At 40.0% G+C, this 21766-nt stretch overlaps 1 protein-coding gene and 2 pseudogenes across 9 annotated transcripts in view; all 3 read right to left on the minus strand.

The window, feature by feature from the left end:
- Adam22 (ADAM metallopeptidase domain 22) overlaps positions 1-21766 on the minus strand; it is a 237439-nt gene that overhangs the window by 79688 nt on the left and 135985 nt on the right. For all 9 annotated transcript variants that reach the window (XM_028776039.1, XM_028776041.1, XM_028776038.1 and 6 more), the window contains exon 5: positions 4952-5034. In XM_028776039.1, coding sequence (XP_028631872.1) covers positions 4952-5034 — 83 coding nt within the window. The remainder of the gene's footprint in view (positions 1-4951; positions 5035-21766) is intronic.
- Positions 18054-18311, minus strand: LOC114628124 (annotated as a pseudogene).
- Positions 21288-21668, minus strand: LOC114628091 (annotated as a pseudogene).

Below are 21766 nucleotides of genomic sequence, written 5' to 3' on the forward strand. Positions count from 1 at the left end.
CCTCTCTGCCTCTCTGCCTCTCTGCCTCTCTGCCTCTCTGCCTCTCTCCCTCTCTCCCTCTCTCCCTCTCTGCCTCTGCTTCTGCCTCTGCCTCCCAAGGGCTAGAACTACAGGTATAAGCCCTTATGTTTGGTTCTCCCTCAATTTAAAATAATTATCCCAGCTACTGTATTATAATACTCTTTACAATAGTGAGGGTAAAGGCAGGGGTTACTAGGGTGGGATTAATATAGTAATCCAAGAGAAAGAAGATGGGTGGTAATGATAGAAGAGGTGAGAACTGACCAAATTCTAAAGGGGTATGTGGTATATATATATGTGTGTGTGTGTGTGTGTGTTTGTGTGTGTGTGTGTGTGTGTGTGTGTGTGTGCTGTGTATGTCTGTCTGTGGTGTTTGTGTGGTGTGTGTGTGTGTGTGTGTGTGGTCTATGTCTGTGTCTTCTGTGGGTATGTGACTATGTTTGTGTCCGTGTGTGGAGTGTTGGTCTGTGTGTCTATGTGTCTGTGCCTATGTGTATGCACTTGTATGTGTGTATTTCTTTCCACTGTTGAGGATTCACTCCAGGGCTTTATAGACTAGCACACGTTATATCACTGAGCCACATGCCCAGCCTTGATATTTTTTTGAAAGGAGAATCAACAAGATTTGTTGCAATGCTTGATGAAGACTTGCCAGCAAGTTATCAGCAAGGACTCCAAGGTTTGACCTGAGCACTGTAAAAACAGCATTGACATTAAACAAAATAACAGCAGCTTCAGAAGAAACATTGGGTAGCCTCAACAGACAGGGGCCAGGAAGGAGGCACAAATCAAGAGTGGCTTGTGACCTCTTACGTTGGAGGTGACAATCTGCTATCTAGAAGTCCTATAAAGGGAGTTCCTTAGTGTTGTTTTATTGCTGTGAAGAGACACCATGACCAAGGCAACATATAGAAGAAAGCATGTAAGCAGGGGCTGGCTTACAGTTTCAGGGAGTTACTCCATGGTCATCATGGCGGCAACAGGCAGGCATGGGACTGGAGAAGGAGCTGAGAGCTAAGTTCCGACCCTCAGGCAGCAGGCAGGAGAAAGTGAGACTGGGCCTGGCAGGAGCTTTGAAATCTCAAAGCCCACCCCAAGTGACACACCTCTTTCAACAAGGTGACAGCTAATCCTTCCCAAACAGTTCTACCAACTAGGGGCAAAGCATGCAAATATATGAGCCAATGGGGAGCATTCTCATAGCAACCACCATGACACCACTGCAGTTAGAAGACAGTGTTTCTATTAACATCCTCATGGTCTTACAAATTCTGGTCTTGCTCAGGCACCTGAGGGGAACAGAACTCTGATCCTTACGTTAAGCTTTCAGTTTAGGGTAAAAATGTTCACATCATAGCCGAGCAGATAGACACAGAATTTGATTTGTCTCTCATTAATGACGTTATGAAATCTATTCATTTCCCTGAGCTATACCTATAATGGTTTCCAGGTCTGACTCCATTTAAATTCTTTCGTTCCTGCTGGAACATCTTCGACATGTTTTAAATTCTCAGATGCCAAGTAGAATAGCCATGCTCACATCTGCTCAGTTTTCAAACATACATGTACTTTCTGAATTTGGATGACACTGAATTTGGAATTTAAAGATAAACAGATGTAGTCAGTAATAATACACTATAATATCTGATATGTATATATGATATGACACAGGGGACACCCCTCCAAACATTATTCTTTCTGCCCCTGCTAAGAATTGACCAGATCCATCCAGAACATTATATAATCATTAACATTTGTCAAAGTCCACATAGCAAGTGGATTGTTTTGTTTACAGTGTTACTACCTGTCACAGTTTTTGTGAACTTAGCATAAAACAAGACCTACTCAAAAGGGGGGGGGTCTTTTTTGAGCTATGTTTATTAGACTGGCCTGCAATCATGCCTATGGGGCGTTTTCTTGAATAATGATTGACTCAGGATGGCTCAGCTTACTGTAGGTGGTCACACCCACGAGCAGATTGGGATAGGCTGAATAACAAAGCAGACTTAGCAAGCTGGGGAGATCAACCCAATACAGAGCACTCTTCCATAGCTCCCTGTATGGCTCCTGCCTCCTGGTTCCTGCCTCGAGTCCCTGCTCTGACTTCCCTTTAAGATGGATAGGTGGATGGACTAGAGTCCTTAAGCTGAAACGAACCCTTTCCTCCCCAAGTTGCTTTTGGTCAGTATTTCTTCACAGCAATAGAAAGCAAACTCGAATACTGCCCGATGGGAAAAGTCAGTTTTATTCCCATTGGTTTTTGACATGTATTGTGCAAGAAAGCATTGAGTAGAAAGAAAACTTCTGAAATTATCTGCACTTAGAAAATTCTGATTCATCATAACATGTTGTTACTAACATGATGATGATGATGATGATGATGATGATGATGATAAAAAGCCAGCCAGCTCTTTCATTTGCTTTGAGAGTTGATGCCTTTATATTATAACAAAAATTGTATATGTGATAAGCCTATAACAATTAGAGCACGCAGTTAGGACCACATCATTATGAAGCAGTTGAGCTACATTTTTATAAAGCTGAATCAAAATACGAGGAAAGGAAACAGCAGTCATTCTTACAGATTTCCACCAGAGGGCAACACACTTAGATTTGATTTCTTTTTTTTTTTTTAGGTTCTCATAGTCATAAGATTTTTTCATAACGTCAAACATATATGGATCAAAATATTGCCCATTAATCCTTCGAATTTGTACAGAAGTACCATGTAGACTCTATGAAGAAGACTTATTAAGCTAATTTCCACATTTTGCATTCTTTAACTAAATGCAGTCAATCAGAAACATGGAAAAACAATAGTATATACTTGGTCACTTATAAAAGATGAATTATGCATGAAGTGATAAAGCTTACACCTCAACTATCATAACTTAGATAGCCTATCTCTTTTAATGCTCAGCACTATATCTCCAAAACATTGCTAGAAGCAATTGTGTTCAGAAGTAAAATCATGATGATAATAGTTTATCAACAACAAAAACTACAAAATATGTTTATAACATCTAAGAAAGCCCAAAAAACAGTTGTACACAACTCTATCAGTACTTAGACACATCGTGAATTTTCTATTAATTTCATTTCGCTTACTTTTAAGTGAGAGTTTTTAAAGGTACAGCTAAAACACCCGGAGTTAAAGCAACCGAGGCAGCATCCTGAAAAGTGTTGTTCTTGCTTTCCTTGTGTGACTGCAGGAGGCTAGAACCCAGCTGTTGTTCTTACAATCCCATAAAAGGGGTTCACACCGTCCCCCTGGTCCTCACAACACCCTATCCACTGGGAAACGGAGAAGCAAGCTGAAAAGCAGCAAGCATGATGCTCACTCTGTGACCTGGCTGAGATTCTGAGAGAAAAGAGAGATGGAGAAAGGCCTCTGGTTTTCATATCACTCTTCCGTCCACTGCATATTTGGTGTTATCAATATGAGAAAGGTCAAATATATTCTCCCTAGCAGTCAGCCATGCTGTGTTGAGATAGCTACACCAGTTTTACTATGAAAATGATTTCAACAAGTTTTTCATCTGGTAAGAAAATCAAGGCCCTCATACAATATGCAAAGATGTCATATCTGTAATAATCTTTACAAAAGTAACATACGTCAAATAAATATCCATTTAATTTATCATGAGAGGCATGTGGGAACTTTGAATTATAAAGGCATACCAGCCTCCCTCCTCTGGTCATTTTCTTAGCCTGGCAGTCTCTCTGTCTACCTGTCTAACACACTCCTTCCCAGAGCCTGGCCAGAGTGTCTGTCACTTAGGCCACTAGCCAGCCTCTTCAGTCTATCTCATTCCATTGCCATTGTAGATTTAAGATCTACACTCACTGGAAGATACTCTCAGAGTCTGCCACAGGGCTCACTCTACCTGCTGCAGGTGACACGCCTTCGGAGCCCTCATGCTTCACCTGCCCTTCAGTGACAATCATCAGATTTTATTGTGCCGAGGTATAATTTATTTTCCTTTCTCAAAGAAGACAAATATACTTACCCTACTCCACAAAATGAATGCAAGTTACATTTGCCCTGTTCACCACACTAAGGTCTCAGGACTCACACATGCTAAAATTGCCTTAACATTCCTAGTGCCTGGGCCACAGCAGAGTCTCAGTGACAGGTTATTAGATAAAAAGGGCTATATCTCTAACTCACTACAAAAAATATCTACCAACAGACCTTAAAAGTAGTTAAGTCTTAGCTCACTGTGTACAAAATAAAATTAAAAAAAAAAGTAACAAGCCAGAAAGAATTGATATAGTCCCAATAGAATTCTTTGGGGTAGATTTTATTGGTTTTCAGGAGGCCATAAAACAAGGAGAAATGGCCCGTGGGTATCACCATCATGGACAAGATAGAGAGGTGCACACCCATGTTTACTATTCACAAGCATTCTGTGAGAAAGCTGTGAGAATGGAAGCTCAGAAGGACAAACTTGTTCTACAGAGCTTTCTGAGTGTGTGTGTGTGTGTGTGTGTGTGTGTGTGTGTGTGTGTCCTCCCTTGGCTGCTGTGAGTTCTGCGGGTTCCTACTGAACCAGAAGCTTCTGAGGTCATCTGCAGCCTGTTTTTGTTGTTGTTTGTTTGTCTGTTTGTTTGTTTTTGTTTAATGAGCTGTGGATTTTCATCAAGTAGAAGTTCTATTGTTCCGTGAAAATATAAAGAAACCAAGGAAAAGTATGGAGTTAAATTGGTTATACCGGAGCTGATCAGCCCCAGGAACAGAAAACAAAGTTACCCAAGCCACGACTGTCGGAATCTAGATGAAACTAGAAAAATGCTTCAAGTGCCACCACATGGCAGCATAATTTCAAAGCCTCTGGCTTCGGAAACACTAAGACGGTTTACTAGTACGTTAAACATAAAGAGAAGCTACTGAGAGAGCAAGTGTATAAATAATTTACACGGCACTTACTGGAGTCCGTGGCACGTCGACAGGGCAACAAATGAGACAGCGTTTCCTCGGATCTGGCCCTGGTAATAACAGTGTTCTGCTCCCTGGAAAGAGAAGAGAGGGATGAGCGTAGCCAGCCAGGGACGCTCAGCCATGTTGTTTCTACAGAAGAGAGCTCACGCCGCACCTCCGTATATGATGCTTTGCACAGCGTTTCAATCATCCAGATTAGCTTATCCAGTCAATTCCAACAGAATTCTTCAAATGTGTCTACTGAGCAGGCGCCAGAGCAAAGGCATGGGAATAAAAACAGACTTAAGTTTGCTTTTATACAGGTGCTTCCAGAAGAGTCAGGAAACCGACACTGAGATAAGTGTAGAGCCCTTGTACCAGGATAGGTTCAATAATCTATCTCCCAGTTCTGAGAGAGAAAATTCTGAGCAACACTGAAGTGGCAATTTAACACTCAGCTGAGCAGAAAGAACCTGGAAGCATATGATAGCCATTAGATTCTTGAGATGCAGAGAAATATCTGGTTTTGTGGTGTTAAGTTTTTCGTGTTCTTTCTTAAACCGGGAGTTGCTTTCCTGGTAAGCAGACCAGGGGTAGAGTTGAAAACAGGTTTTTTCTGCAACTGGCTCTATCAACTGGATTCAACTAAGCTCCTCACTTCTTAAAACATGACTGGAAAGCGAAGGGTTTGCAGATGGTCTGGCCTCCTATGGTGTTGTCTTTAAGTACTGGATGTTGAGGGCATGACCTAGAGACCGCAGCAGTACAGACGGGATGAGAGCTTCTTACAAGTACAGGTCTCTTCAACAGCCTCCAACCATATCAGAATCTGCATGTTAACACAGTCTGTAATGATTTCTATGCATATAAAAGTTTGAAAAGCTCTGCTCTAAATCACCTCTCCCATTCTCCCACTAATTTATTTATTCAGCATCAGAGAGCCTCTCATTAAATTAATATTCTGAGATTTTCAAAAAGACTGAAACAGGAAAGATTGGTGGAATGGGTAATTGAAGCAGAAATGTTACCCGCTTTAGTCTTCCTTAAAAACTAACCCTACTTAAAATACCCAGCACTTAACAAGTAACGAGGGAAGAATGAGAAGACACAGGAAACAGGGGGGCCCTCTGCCACAGCTCATGACATGCTCCCATAATAGCCCGGGGCACTCAGCCTCTTTATTCACCAAATAGAGATGACTAACTTACTGGGCTGTTGTGAGATTAACTGAGCTAGTCCACTGAAAGAGTTTAGAATATGTTTTGCCATGACAAGCACTCAGTGTTTGCTGTCATTACTGTAACTGTTTTCTATTGATTTACCCATATAATCATATTAGATTCTAATATCAATCTTAAAAGAATTATGACAACCTCTTTACTACTCAGAAGTCTATAACCTTTTCTTTTCTTTCCTTTCCTTTCCTTTCCTTTCCTTTCCTTTCCTTTCCTTTCCTTTCCTTTCCTTTCCTTTCCTTTTCTTTTCTTTTCTGAGATTATAATATAATTACATCATATTTCCCATACCCTTTCCTGCCTCCAAACCTTCCATATACCTTCCTTGCTCTCTTTCAAAGCTCTGGTCTCTGTTTTTATGATTATTATTATTAATTATTATTATTATTAATTGCTGTAACATGCATATGTATATCTGTAGATACATATATAGTTCTAAATATTGCCTTCATAGTCTGTATAATATTACTTTTATCTATATTTTCAAGGCTGACCACTTAGCATTGGATAATCAATTGGTGTTATCTAATAGCACTTCCCTGGGGAAGACTATTTCTCCTACTTTCAGCATTCCTTGGTTACCCATAATTCTTTGTGTAGGATTGAGGCCTTGTGGGCTTATCCCTGTCCACTTAGATATGTCTACTCCTGTTGTCCTTGTTCAGCTCATGGTTAGGTACTCATGTTGGTGAGCCTTTGTGGGTTTAGCTTCTAACACTACTGCGAAAAACAATCTCACAGAAAACTCCAATCCTCTGGCTCTTAAAAACCTTTTGGCAGTGTACTCTGAGCCTTGGGTCCAGTAGTGCTTTGGATCCACTGGGACTTAGTTTCAGCACTATGCATTGTGAAAGGTTATAACTTCTAAGGCTCAAGACTGCCCTTGAATGTGCCAATTAGAGATGCAAACTCTGGATGAATACAAATGCTGTATTCTTTTTCTAACATGACTCAGGAGTTGGAGCTAGAACTTGTGATTTAGGTACTTCAAGTCTAAGCTTTCTCCTACCCTGATTATTTCACATTTTTCTCTGACTCTGTTACTTTTAGGGACAGGATGAGTATAAATATTCCCCATTGGACTAGGAGAATGGTGAAGTACCCATAGACTCCATTACAAATGGGCAAGAAAACAAGGGATTCAGATAGTTCTTTTTTTCTGGACACATTTGATCATACCAGAAATCAGAACACTAGCGTCACACAGACCATATAAAAAGGTCAACGGTCGATGGGGTGGCCTATACAGAAAGAGAAGGCTCTGTTGAAAGTGTTTCTTTCAACTCAACTGTGACCAATCCAAGCAGATTTCCCCTCTCAAAAGTCTTAGAAGTCGACACTAACCCATGAAGAGAGAAGAAAAGAGAAAGATGAAAAGGAAGATAATCACAATAATTATGAAGTCAGATTAGAAAAGAGCAGAACTCAGCTATCGCAATGTGAGGATTTATGCTGGGGGAATAGGCTACCAGAAATATTTTATAAGTTACTAAAGTTTCTTTTAAATACCGACTCTAGAGTCATGTCATTGTATAATTATAAGGAGGACAAACAATTCATTTTTAAAGACCATCCCTCCACTACATTGGGGGAGAGTTAGATTACTAGATAATAGAAAACAATCTTTCATTAATTTCCAATTCAGAAAAAAAAAGGAGTCAATCCAAAACCAGCATATGATCAAAGCCCGTGCAGGAAAGCCTGACACTGCTAATACAAAGAGGAACTCAATATGGTTGACTTGCAGCTGAATGTTTCCATGACACTTCAAAAGACACATAAAGAGGAGTGAGAGAGCCCTCCTCAGCCTGGGCTACTACAAGTCAATTGAAAAGGCACTCAGTTGGTAGCATGTGTAATTCTTCCAGATAACAGCAAAAAGTTATCTTAGTGTTATAAATTTATCAGATGTTATTTGCCATAAATTAACAATTATTTAAGTGAGGAAGTGAGGGAAGCAGGAGGGGTGGCTCAGTGATTAGAAGCACTGGTTGTTGTAGCAGACAACTGGGTTCAATTCCCAGCACCTGTAACTCTGCTTCCAGGAGATCTGATATCCTCTTCTTGTGGCTGCAGGCACTGCATGCACATGATACATGCACATGATACATGTAGCCAGAACACCAATAAACAAACAACAAATAAATACATAAAGTAATGATGTTCATTTTTAATGTGTCTGGTAATAAGTACTATCCCAAACAAAAGACTTCAACGTTAATGAAGTATCTTAGTTCATGTATATTACTACAAATGACCAAATGAATCAATTTTACATTTTAAGAAATATCTTGTCTGTTATTTTTAAGTGATGTAAATTTAAGATGAAAGTTCTAAGAATTTATACTGTTTATGCCAAAGAATGAGATGATATTCCTCATATATACAGTGGAAGCCACAGTTATCTCCAATAAGTAAAACTACCCTTTTTGAAAGAATTTGTGCATTGTACTAGGAACAGATTGTGTTTACAAAATATCTCAATAAAGTTTAAATTCTAACGTCTATCTTAAATGCTGCAATCTCTCCACTGCTTACAAACATGCAGGTTTTCTCTTGTATCTGAATGTTAACTTTTAATCTTTTGATATGTGTGCTACTCTCCAAATAATCACAGAGGTTAGGTGCCTAGCAAGGGACCAGAGGGGAGGGGAGGATCTTCCAGGGGAAGAGAATATTACAGCGTTACGAAGAGATACAGGGGAAATTAGAATAAGAGCAGTTAAGTGGAAGGAAATGGGAGAGCAGGGTGAAGGAGAGAGTGTCTGGTGGAACAACTGAAACTAAAAGGCTTTTGAAAAACAATATGAAAACCTCCTATTGTAGAAGCTCCCTAAAACATACACATACATGAAACAAATTTCAATGGAGTCATCATACAATGGAGGAGATAATGCCACAACTAGATATTTTATGCTACCAAGTAAAACCTCTAACACACACACACACACACACACACACAAGACAACCCAACAACAATAACAAAAAACAAAAATAATGGGTTGTGGGCCAAATGAGCCCATAGATGCTACCTCTCCTCCCCAAAATATCAAAAGATATTGCCAAAACTATTAGTTGCTTTCCACAACCTGATGGTAAGACACTATTGCTAAAGCCAACACATATTTATGCCATCAAACATGGAGAAGCTGAGCTGGTACCCTACTTGATGCTTTTCCCCATGCTGACTAGCATTCATCGCACTAGGAGGCATCTTGCATGCTCCCCGAGGAGAACAGTCACCATGGATATCACTCGCTAACTACAAACACTGTACCCTGCAACAGTAACAAATCTACAAGAAATACTGAGATGCAATAAGGGCACAAATGTTACGGGATTAACCAACCACTTTGTCATCAGAGTAAAGGATATAATCAAACTCCAGTAAGTTGATCCCATACTTGACACCGTTAAAGAGGCCAAAAACCTAAGATCATGGGACCTAGGGGAAAATCTAACACTAATCCTAATTCTAATCTAATTCTGTTAAAAAGGCATAGCAATAAAATGACTCCCAATGGTATACCCACAGATTAGTGCATCACTCAACTAGAAGTATGTTGTGATTAACAAAGAAACCACAGCTGGATACTATGTAGACACTAGAGACTTTGAATCACTCAATCCTAAATGGGATGCCTTCATCATACTTTTCCCGGAAAGGTTCCATGATCTATGCAGAAGATGAGACAGAAAGATTGTAAGAGATGGAGGTAACAGATGCCTTCTAGACAAAATAGGACTGATGCCCATATAAACTCACCGAGACTGTGGCAAGATTCATTAAGACCTGCACAGGTTCAAGCCATAAGGGGTCACAGCACTGAGATAGGAAGTGGACACAAAGTCTTACCCCTAAATAAGAAGCTATTTGTAAGTGATGATACCTGCTGTCAAAGGTAAAATCTATCCCCCACACACACACACAATGGAGTGTCACTAGAGATATCAACCATATTCCAGGGCAGGGACCATGCCCAGGAGTAGTAGTAATATCAGTACAAAATGAACTTGATATTATTTTCATGGGTGAGTGTGAGAGTGTGTGTGTGTGTGTGTGTGTGTGTGTGTGAAGTGTTTATCATTTGTAAGTACATATTCTTTCAATGATGGCACGATATTCCATTATGGGATCAATAATAGTTCATTATAGTTCTGTCCTAACACACAGTTAGATAAAGTTTGGCTATTGAGAACAATAATGCAGCCAACACCATGTCATGTCTTTGTATGTCCTTGTGACAGCCAACACAGTTAACAAATGTTGGCCTAGTCAGCCAAACAGCAAGTGCATTTTAAATTTTAATAAACTAGAGAGACAAATTTTACTTTTATACACTCATATATCTGCTTTATACTATGTACTGTAATTTATCATAAAAAACCAAATCCTACTTAAAAGTTGTATGTTTTAGACCAGCAAGGTGGCATAGGGAGAAGGCACAGGATGCTAAACTTGAGAACCAGAGTTTAATTCCCAGGATCCACAAAGTGTAAGGTGAGAACTAACGCCTAAAAGATGTCCTCTGATCTCCACACAAATGCTGTGTGTGTGTGTGTGTGTGTGTGTGTGTGTGTGTGTGTGTATGTTCTCAAGTCTAACCAAGTGTGAAGTTTCTCCAGACCTTCATGCGACTTTAAGGAACCAGCTGCTATGGAAGTATTTTATATCATATGCAATAATCAAGTCAGATGTTGCAGGAAGAGGAAATTCCAGTGTATCTTCACAGAGATGGGCACTTTATCTGTCTGCCAGTCATAGTGCCATTTCTTATTGTTATTTGTTCAAGAAATAAACCCACTATGCTTCAAACGTTCTTCATACTGTTTGATACAGTAACAGTCATAACAGTGAAGATGTTTGGTTTTAACTACTTAGTACTCTTTAAAAGAAGATCTGCACCTTTGTGTCTATTTATTGGTTTATTTGGATAAAAATTATTGGAATTCTTTTATTGTAGGAAATTCAAAACAGCCATTTATTTATGAAATTCAAAGTTGTGCTGATACTTTTATTAGCCCAAATGATCACAAAAGAAAAAGACAACTCATTATAAACAAGTTGAGATGATTACCTGGAAGGAAGTTGCACAGCCTGGGTTAGAAAAGGATGAAAACACAAAGCAGGAAACCCACGGAAGCAAAGCATCAGCATCAAGGCCATTTGCCTACTGGGTCTTCAAATAGAAATGCAGTAACTTTTCAGCTTCAAAGGGCCACTTGTTTTGAAATGTCACATTCTCCAAAAGCTGTTTAAGACTCTGCTTCTCATTATTCCCCACTAATTTCTAGATACTGTAAGTTTTTAATCTTTATCTCCTCTTCCTGCATTCCTGTTTCTGTCTAATTTAATCAGGCAGACCATGTCTCTTTCAGATAAGTATTTGCTTGATATACATTCATAACCCCAAGCATTCTTTTAAAGAGACACACTCTGAATCTCAGGCTGCCCATCAATAAAATAGGCATCATAGCTACGTAAGATGCTCCACCAGGGGATTCTATAACATAACAAGATGAAAGATGAAGTTTACTAAATCAATCTCTCTCTCTCTCTCTCTCCCTCTCTCTCTCCCCGCCCTCTGTGTGTGTGTGTGTGTATGTGTGTGTGCGCTCAGGCACTCACACTTGCATGTGTGAAAACACGGGGATGGAAGGAGGAAAAGGAAAGAAGGGAGAGAGAGAGAGAGAGAGAGAGAGAGAGAGAGAGAGAGAGAGAGAGAGAGAGAGAGAGAGGAGAGAGAGAGAGCTCCAGTTTGGTCACATTTCCCCAGTGAGGGATGCTGTCCCTTGAGCTATGAATCTCATTCTTTGTTATGACTAATTCAAAAGCCAGATGTGTTTTTGGAATCTCAGCACTTAGCAGTGCAAAGACATGAGGATTAAAAGTCTCAGGCCAGCCTGAACTATACAGAAAGGACCAGTATCAAAATGAGACAGAGACAGAGAAAGGGAGGGAGGAATGTAGAGAAGAAAGAAGGGAGGAGAGAGGGGGTTAATTATTGTTTAGAATTGGAAGTTTTAATATATTTTTATTGCTTTTTTGTCCTAGGGACTGGCCTCAAGGTTTTGTATATGCTACATCCCAGGACTGCAGTAATTTAATATTTATATATTGATTACATAATATTTACATCATACTTACATACAACAATCATCAGTCAAGGAAAGCTAATACACAAAATATATAAGGAACTCAAAGGGAAAAATAACTAGAGATCAAGAAAACAGATTATCCAATTAAAAAGTGGGGTACTGATCTAAACAGAGAATCTCAAAAGAGGTAACTCAAATGGCTGAGAAACACTTAAATGTTCAATATCCCTAGTCATCAGGAAAAAGCAAATGTAAACCTCTTTGAAATTTCATCTTATACCCATAAGAATGGATAAGTACAATAAAACAAATGACAGCTCATGCTGGAGAAGTGAAGCACGGGGATCACTCATGCATTGCTACTGGGAGCACAAACTTGTACAACAACTATGGAAACCAGTGTGGCTGATTCCCAAAAAGATGGAAATCCATCTACCTCAGGATCCAGCTGTATTACTGGGCATATACCCAAAGGTCACTTCATTCAACCATGCAGACATTTGCTCAATCATGTTCATTGATGCTCTACAATTAGAAACAACCTAGATGTCCCTCAACAGATGAATTGATGAAGAATTGGTTCATTTACACTTTGGAATAATAGCCATTTTTTTTAAAAAAAAAAGACATCATGAAATGTGCAGGTAAATAAATGCAACTAGAAAAAAAAATCATCCTGAGTGAAGTAAACAAGACTCAGATATAATACACACACACACACACACACACACACACACACACTTATGGTATGAATTCACTTATATTTGGATATTAGCCAATGATAACCAAGCTACCATGTGTAGAACCATAGAGGGTAAGTATACAGTAAGAGACTAGGGGTTGACAAATAACTCTCACTAGGAATGGAAAATAGAATAGTTATGGCTGGATATGGGGTGATTAGAATTGGGGAGGGCAAGAGAAGAGGGGGATATGGGGAGATGCAGCTAAAATTGGGAGCCATTTGAGGGATGGCATGTGTCAGGAGCCATAATAGGACAAGCTAATAATTAGCAGTTGATCATCCTGAAATGCTTGCCTCGGATTATTATATAATCTGTGACAAGTGTGCCCCATCAGCAAGGCTGTGGCCGGACATATTTTAGGAAAGATCCTGCTATTAATATGCTTTTCCTATTTATTATTATTATTATTATTATTATTATCATTATTTAACATATATAACAATCACTAAGCAATAGCACTCCCCTTTGGAGCAGATTTCTGCAGACCCACGAAGATGTACTGTCTTGTAGTGATGCTATATAGACAAATAGATGACTTCTTAAGTCTTAATGATGATTCTATAAGAATTCCTAAAATAATATCAATGATTGTTAAGCTCTTTTATAGTGGGACTGCTATTAAGTCCCTTTCTGATAGTCAAAACTGCTATGAGAACTCTGCCAGTCTCCCAAGTGTCATCAGTTAACAGCCCTTAGATAGTAATCAGACTCCCTCCTGCTCAGAGCACATTCCAAGGTGGTTGTAAAACAATTAATCAAAGGTCACTAAAAGGGAACTCATGATTTATTATAGGTGCTAGGACAGAAGAGAAAATATTGTCTGAGTTTATCTATACAAAACTTCACTAATTTCTTATAGTTTTAAACCTTCAGTGAACCTGTGGAGCTAGACAGATGATGGATGTTTAGTCAGATAATTACTCCTAATGGATATGCATGTAAACATTCTCTGTTGTAAACTTCTATTTCAATTTACGATTTGAATTTTGGTGTGAACTTGTAATGAACTTTTTAACATGTGATCAGGTACTCTGAATGATGCATAAGACAAAGGGACATTCCTTAGCGACTTCACTTCACTTTCTCTCTCTCACTTCCTCTCTCTCTCCCTTTTCTCTCTCCTCTCTCCCTTTTTCTTTCTTCCCTGCTTAGATTCTCTCCACTTAGAATTTTTCCTTTGTTAGAATTTTTTACCTTTCCCTACTTTGTCTCTTAGCTAGCTTTCATAGGAAACTTGTTACACTTAGTAATAAACTACAATAACTTCTTTAAGTGTCTTTTCTTCCTGAGACCTCAAACCAACAGACCTAAGTTAGAGCCTGGCAGTACCAGCAGAGAGAGTACTAAGGATATTTGCCTAATTCTCTGCTGTCCCTCGGCTGAGGTGTTAAGTGCCAGACAGAGGATAACAGAGGGCAGGCCAGCTACAGTAGCCTAGTAAGTAAACTTTAGTAACTTAGAGAAGTAAACCTTATTATACAGCAACCTTAAATATCTCGTAAGACCAAGTCTTACCCCCACCGACGCTCTTCCAACTCCCAGCCCCCTTGGCTGCCTCAAGAAGAATCAACCGGAGGAGAAGAAAGAAGATCACCTTCTCCTCCCACCAAGCTGGGGCTGGCCTCAGGCAGGCATGAAAACCTAATACAGGAGAAGCTTCATAAAATATATAAATATATGAAAGGGATATAAATGAAACTGTCAAACAACAGGGGAAGTCCCAACTGGACATATCTTATCACCAAATAAAGCTTCCAGGACCAGAACTGGGTTACATCTAATTGGCCAAAGAAGTTCATTGGCCCAGAAACAACCCAGCCATTGCCAAGACTATAGGTTGCTCTCCAGAAACTCATGACAAGGCCTCATTGATGAAGAAAACACCAACACAATGCAAAAAATATAGAATGTGAAGCTGTTGCCTACAGCACATTCACGCCTATATTCCAGCATCTTTGATACAGGAAGGTACTCCGAATGCTACCAAAAGAGAAACAAACACACCAAGCTAACCACAATCCCTTGGATCAACAATACTATCTTGCCTGCAAGACATACTAGTGACATGGTAGCACAAAAGCGTGTAGGAGTTACCAACCAATGTTTAATCTGACTTAGGGACAACTCCATACGATGAAGCCAACACCCAACACTATTTGGGTGACCAAGATCTGAAGACTAGAAAGGTCAGGGACTGTGGGTAAAACTAAATACTACCATTCTAAAAAAAAAAAAAGTAGCAATAAAATGACTCCTAATGATATTCTGCTGTATCACAGATCAGTGCCTTGCTCAGCCATTGTCAGAGAAGCTTCCTCTTGCAGCAGATGGGAACTAATACACAAACTCATAGGCCAGATATTATACAGAGAATGACAGACCTTGGAACAGTCACCCCTAAGGATGTCTCCATCAAATTTATCCCCTTAGGGCTCAGGAAATCCATTGGAAGAGGAGGTGGGAAGAGCATAAGAGCCAGAGGGGATAGAGGACACCTAGAAAACAAGGCCCTCTAAATCAACAGGATCCACGCGCATATGAACTCAGATACTAAGACATTATGCAGTCTCTAACAGATGGGTCCCACAGCTAAAAGGAGATGTGGACACATGTCCCAATCCAGTTAATTACTTACAAATGAAAATGTAGTTTCTTCTAAATGATTCTTCCTGTGGAAACAAAGTACTCTTCAGGGTAGGCTGCATGCCCAGCAGTAGATGGTCAACAGAAAACAAGCTCAGCAGTATCCATGGAGCTTCCTTGTCTCAAGAATTATGTCAGGGCTTTTCGTTTATCTTATTTTTTCTATTTGTGTGTGTGTGTGTGTGTGTGTGTGTGTGTGTGTGTGTGTGTGTGTGTATTAAGATAAAACAAAAACTAATCCATGGGAATAGAAGAAAACAAATAGAAAGAAAAGAGCCTAAGAAAATGCACACGAAACAGATGTCAATGCAGAGACTGAGTCTTTCGTATACAGAGGAATCCCATTAAGAAACCTAAAGTGGAACCCGTAAGTATGCGAAGGATATGTATTAGTTATTGTTGTATCCTATTTCAGTTTATTCTATTACTACCCCGTAGAAGCCTGTTTTTTTCAATGAGAGACAGAAAAGGGGTGGATTTCAGAAGACTGAAATGAGTAGAGAAATGAGAAACTGTAATCAGGGTGTATTATATAAGAAAAAAAGATATTTTCAATAAAAGGAGGAAAAGAAAACATTTCAAAAATTAATGAGTTAAAACTACCTGACCAAAAAAAGTCTTTTATTAATTAATTATTTTATTTATTTACATCCAAAATGTTGCCTCCATCCCAGTCCTCCCTTGAAGAGTTTTTCTTCCCATGCCCCTCCCTTTTGACTCATGGTTCTTGTCCGGGAGAAAAATCTATAAAACATTATTACTGTAGCAAAATTTTTCACCCAAAAGGAACAAGAAAAACTAAAAAAAAAAAAAAAACCTATTGTGGTATGAATAAAAGCAATAAGGAAGGAGTTAATATTATTAGGAAAGTGTGAACATCACAAAATACAGACAGACAACTTTCTCATGAGCTCTGGGCTTACCAACAAATGGCCCACTGGGGACACAGTAAGCTTAGCATCTATTTTTATTGTTCTGCAAGCATTCCACTGATTTCCCCAGGGTAATGTCAGTTATTCAAAACAAAGTATGAAGACTATGCTATGGCAGCTCCCAGGAGTTCCAGCTCATGAACGCCCTGGTGACCAATTTTTAAATGCGATACAAGGGCATTTCCAGAGATGTGAACCCAGCTTGTCTCCTATATGAAGACTCAGGCAACTCCACTAGATATACTAACGGTTTCTATATTGCTTATAATGAAATAAAGACAAACCTCTTGTGTATTAGTCTCTTTGGATTACCATAACAAATGACCAAAACTAGGTGGGTTTAAGACAACAGATACTCATTCTTCACATTTCAGATCCAAATCTGAAGTGAAAGAGCTTCTTCCCCTGAAGGCTCTGGGGGAATGAATCTTTCCTGGTTTCTTTCTAACCTACAGTGACTGCCAACCACCTCATTGGTGTAGACATAATCCTAGATGTCTTCCTGATTCTTCACACCAAACATTCCCAGGGCGTTTGTCATGGTATCTCCATGTCTGAACTCCCTCCTGTGAAGGATCCCAGTTGCTGAGGCTAGTGGAACATTTCTGTTTCCTGACATGAATTTTGTGTGAATACTCTTCAACTTCTCACCTCTTTAAATACAACCAAGCAAGTTTTTAGACTCAACAATTTTCAGATATTTTCCTTCTATAAACTGGTCTCTTTTGAAATGTCACTAATCTAGTATGATTAATCTAAATCTCAAACCTGTAGTCAGCTATTCTAGTGTCTTATAACTTCACTTAACATTGTTCAATCAGGATGATTTAGAGATCAAGAACACTTACAGATTTTTGAAGAAGTATCAGGTCAGAGGTAAGTTCAAGTATTTCTCCCAAGACAGCTGCAGTCCCCACAGAAGGCACTCAGAGGAGTTAGAAGAGGTGACATGGACTTAAATGCAATGCTAATTTTCTCCCATCACCAACATGTTTTCCCCTACCCTTGCCCATCTTAGTGACCTGTGGTCTCTGTGGTGACTAAAGTTCCAGGGAAGGCTTCTGATCGACTCCTATGCCCCCCTCCAGGATTCAGTGGAGCCCAGCAATACTAGATACCATGAGAGCGTCTATAGAGAGACTAGGCACTTGAAGTAGAGAGATCAACTGGTCTTCCCTTTTGCTTTCTACTTAACTGTTTCAAAGCTAACCTCTCACACGGCATGAACAACCAATGCAACAATCACAGGCAGCATCTACAGAGGGAGCCTGGGACACTTGAAGTAAAGTTCCCCACCCTACTCTGGGAGGCTGCTCCACCTGGGACACTTGAAGCAGAGTCCCTTCCCTGAGGGAAACTGCTCCAGGAACCTGGAGTCTAGACTGAGATGTCACTTCCTGCTGGAAGTAGGAGACACAGAAGCTCTTCCTTCCTGGGGCATCAGACAGAAAGGCTGCTATTTGCTGGGTGCTGGTAGCAGGTTGTTCAGATCAATCTTGCAGTTGCCTGGGGTAGGAGAGCATCTTGCATCCAGAAATGAGTCCATGTTTCTTCTAAGGATGGCTGATCTGATGGTCTCAGGGCCAGGTGTCATCTAATGAGATGCTGATGTTCTGTAGAGACCCTCTGCCTGAAGAACACTTGTCTCTAGATGATCTCTTTCATCATACTCAAAAGGAATATCTCTGTAGAATATCTCTGTAGACCATATCATAGAGCAAGAGCCCAAGACCAGACCACTGCTGGCCTACCATGATAGCCATAGGTACCAGATACTTTTACATAAAATCTGCCTGGGTTTGGTTTCCTGCTCTCCTTCCCTGTTCCCATCTGCCACTTTCTATGAACCGTGCCATGGAAGAAGCTACAGGGCCAATTGCTGAGCCACCTGCCCATTTTCTTGCTCCTTTAGTAAAACTCCCAAGTGAACTGGTCTTCCCTTTTGCTCTCACACAGCCTGCACAGCCAACGCAACAATCAGACAAGCTGTATATGTGTGTATAGTCAGCACGGTAGCCTGCCAAAGGATTGCAGTTGATGCAATTAAAAGAAAATGCCTTTAAGTTGTTTTATGCGCTGGGGTGTTTTGTTTTGTTTTGTTTTGTTTTTGAAAGATGACACATTCTAGCCTTGAAGTCAATGTTCATTCATTCATTCATTCATTCATTCATTCATTTGGTTACCTTCCTGTTGCAAGTTTCCTCTGGCTGTTGGCCTAGGATTTTATTTTCATGTTCTCTTTCTTTCTCCTCTCCTGACTTGGAGACCTTTTGGGAAGAGCTGTAACACTTGCTGGGGTGACAGGACTCTGGTGGGACAGCATCTATAGCTCGCTTCTGTGGGGGACTGGCTGGACTGGTCTGGGCTCTGCTTGTCAAGGGGCATTGCTGACTGAATACAGAAGACAGAAAGGGAGCTGAGGCATGGTGACCTTCCAGATTCCCTCTGAGGCTTTGAGCAGCATGTAGCCTGAGTGAAATACTGTACAGGGAATAAAAACCTTTCTCTTAAAAAAAATAAACAAACCAGAAGAGCTCTTCCTGCTCCTGCAGAAGACCTGGGTTTGGTCCCCAGCCTAACCCTCACTCTCCCTCATCAGGTGGCTCACAACTACTTGTAACTCCAGTTGTCACCCTCAGACCTCCCTGGGCATGTGCACCCAGGTAATGCACGTAAACACACATAGGCACATTCATACACATAGTGAAGAAAACAAACTAACAAATCTTTAAAAAAGGAAAACGCAATTCTCAGTTAGGGGCTGAGGAGATAGCTCAGCTGTAGTAAGTGCTTGCTCTACAGGCATGAGGACAGAAGTTCACACCCCAGGACCCACACCGATACAGTGAGCTCTGAGTTCAAGTGAGAGATCCTGGCTCAGTGTATAAGGTGGGAAGCAACTAAGGAAGTCACCTGAGTTCAACCCCTATTCCTCTGAGCACATCTGCATATAATACACATACACACAAACAGACACATACACACTCACACATATATACATATATACACACATATACACACTCACATGCACACTCACACACATAGACACACTCTCACACACTCCTACAAACATGTACACACACATACACACACACGTACATATAGATACTCACATATATGCATAGACACATGCACATACATATTCACACATATACACACTCACACACTCTCACACATGTATGTACACACACATATATACACACCCACATACTCACATACACAAACACACATGCACACATGCATATACACATGTGTACACACATGCACACACATATTAACATACATATAGACATACATTTATATACACACACGCATACACACATGCACACACAGACACTCATGCATGCATATACACATGCACTCACACATGCATATATACACACTCACACACATACACATACATATCATCCATACACACATGCACACACATACATACATAGGCTCATACACATGTCCTCTTTCATATTCACACACACACTCACACACATTTCCCTTCTCTCTGTTACACACACACACACACACACACATCAAGTACTCATTTATTTTTACCAAATAACATGAAAAAGCAGATCTTCCATTCTATTATTAAGTCTAACAGTGGATTCCAAATCAAGAGAAATTCTTCTTCAGTTGTCTGATACTGCTACTGAAAGTTTTAGATTCCCACGAAGAGCTTCTCTGTAATAAATTACTGCAATGTGGATATGGCTCTTGCCAGGTTCGCTCAGATGTGGCTCTAAACTAGGGGAATGGAATTCGACATGGGCCACATACACTGACTATGTAATTATAAAGCCACGGAATTATAACTATTTCTAGGAAACTACCACATCATAGTATCTTTTATAAATAATAAAATTTCAATGTGTTGCACTACATGAGGTGTTTAGCATAATATATATTACTTGAAACCTTATGCTTTATTGGATATTTGAATATGAACAAGATGATAAAGACACATAGCAAAAGAAAACTTATTAGGCATATCTAAAATAAAGGAAGAAAACTATTTTGTTAGTTTTTTCTTATGAAAGAATAATAAAAAGGGAAGGGAAGAGGAAAGGAGGGGATGGGAGAGGAGAAAATTGAGAGGAGAGGAGGAGAGAGAAAGGGAAAGGAAGGAAGGGGACAGGAGGGGAGAGGATGGGAGGGGAGGGAAACAGGCACAGTGTCGCTCTCCCATAAGCCTAGCATTAAGAAGTACAGACAGGAAGGGCAGTAGATCATGACCATTCTTGGCTAGGTAGGAAGTCTGAGGTCAACCTTGTCTTCTAAATCCTGTCTCAGTAAAACCAAAGTAAACAAGTAAATAAAGAAAAACATTAGGGTTGGGGAGATGGCTCAGTGGTTAAGAGCACTGACTGCTCTTCCAGAGGCCCTGAGTTCAATTCCCAGCAACCACATGGTGGCTCACAACCATCTGTAATGGGATCTGATGCTCTCTTCTGGTGTGTCTGAAGACAGCTACAGTGGACTCATATAAATGAAAAATAAATAAGTCTTAAGAAAAAGAAAAACATTAACAGAAATATTGTAACTATTTGAGAATCTGTAATGAAGGTGATAAAAACTGCTTTTTTTTTTGTCTGTTTTTCCCCTGTATTCATTTCACTTTATTTTCACCTCCATTTTATTTTTTTTTCACAGTCCACGAAGGCTTTTTATTTATGCTTTACATTTAAAAAAAGAATCACAGGATTTTCCCTCCGGTATGTTTTTGTCTTGTCTCTTCGAGGTCCATGATGCCAGCAGAGGTTGTCAGCACAATGGAACCAAACTGGCGTGATGGGAGCAGACTGTTCTGCCGTTTTTCTAGGTCTTTGAGTTGAACATCAAATCTAGGGCTTATAACTCCACACTTGTTCAACCTGCCAGTGAGGTTCACAACGATCTTCCCAGCTCTGTGATCATCAGTGATCTCAAATTCTCCGATGTAACCATGCTTCATCATCATAGTTAAGAACCGATCGATGACTTTAGAACACGGCCCGATGAGGACCTGGCGTTTGCCTCGCTTTTCGGCGTTGTTGATGCTCTTGAAAGCATCGGCCAGAACATTCATTCGCACCATGGTGACAGCGAGGGAAGATGGCAGAGAGTAGGCGGGGCAAACGCATAGAGTTATGGTCACTTCCATTTTATCATTCTCCCATCTACTACTTCTTTGTA

This window comes from Grammomys surdaster, unplaced genomic scaffold (genome assembly GCF_004785775.1).
Source record: "Grammomys surdaster isolate TR1022 unplaced genomic scaffold, NIH_TR_1.0 264, whole genome shotgun sequence".
Lineage (NCBI taxonomy): Eukaryota > Metazoa > Chordata > Mammalia > Rodentia > Muridae > Grammomys > Grammomys surdaster.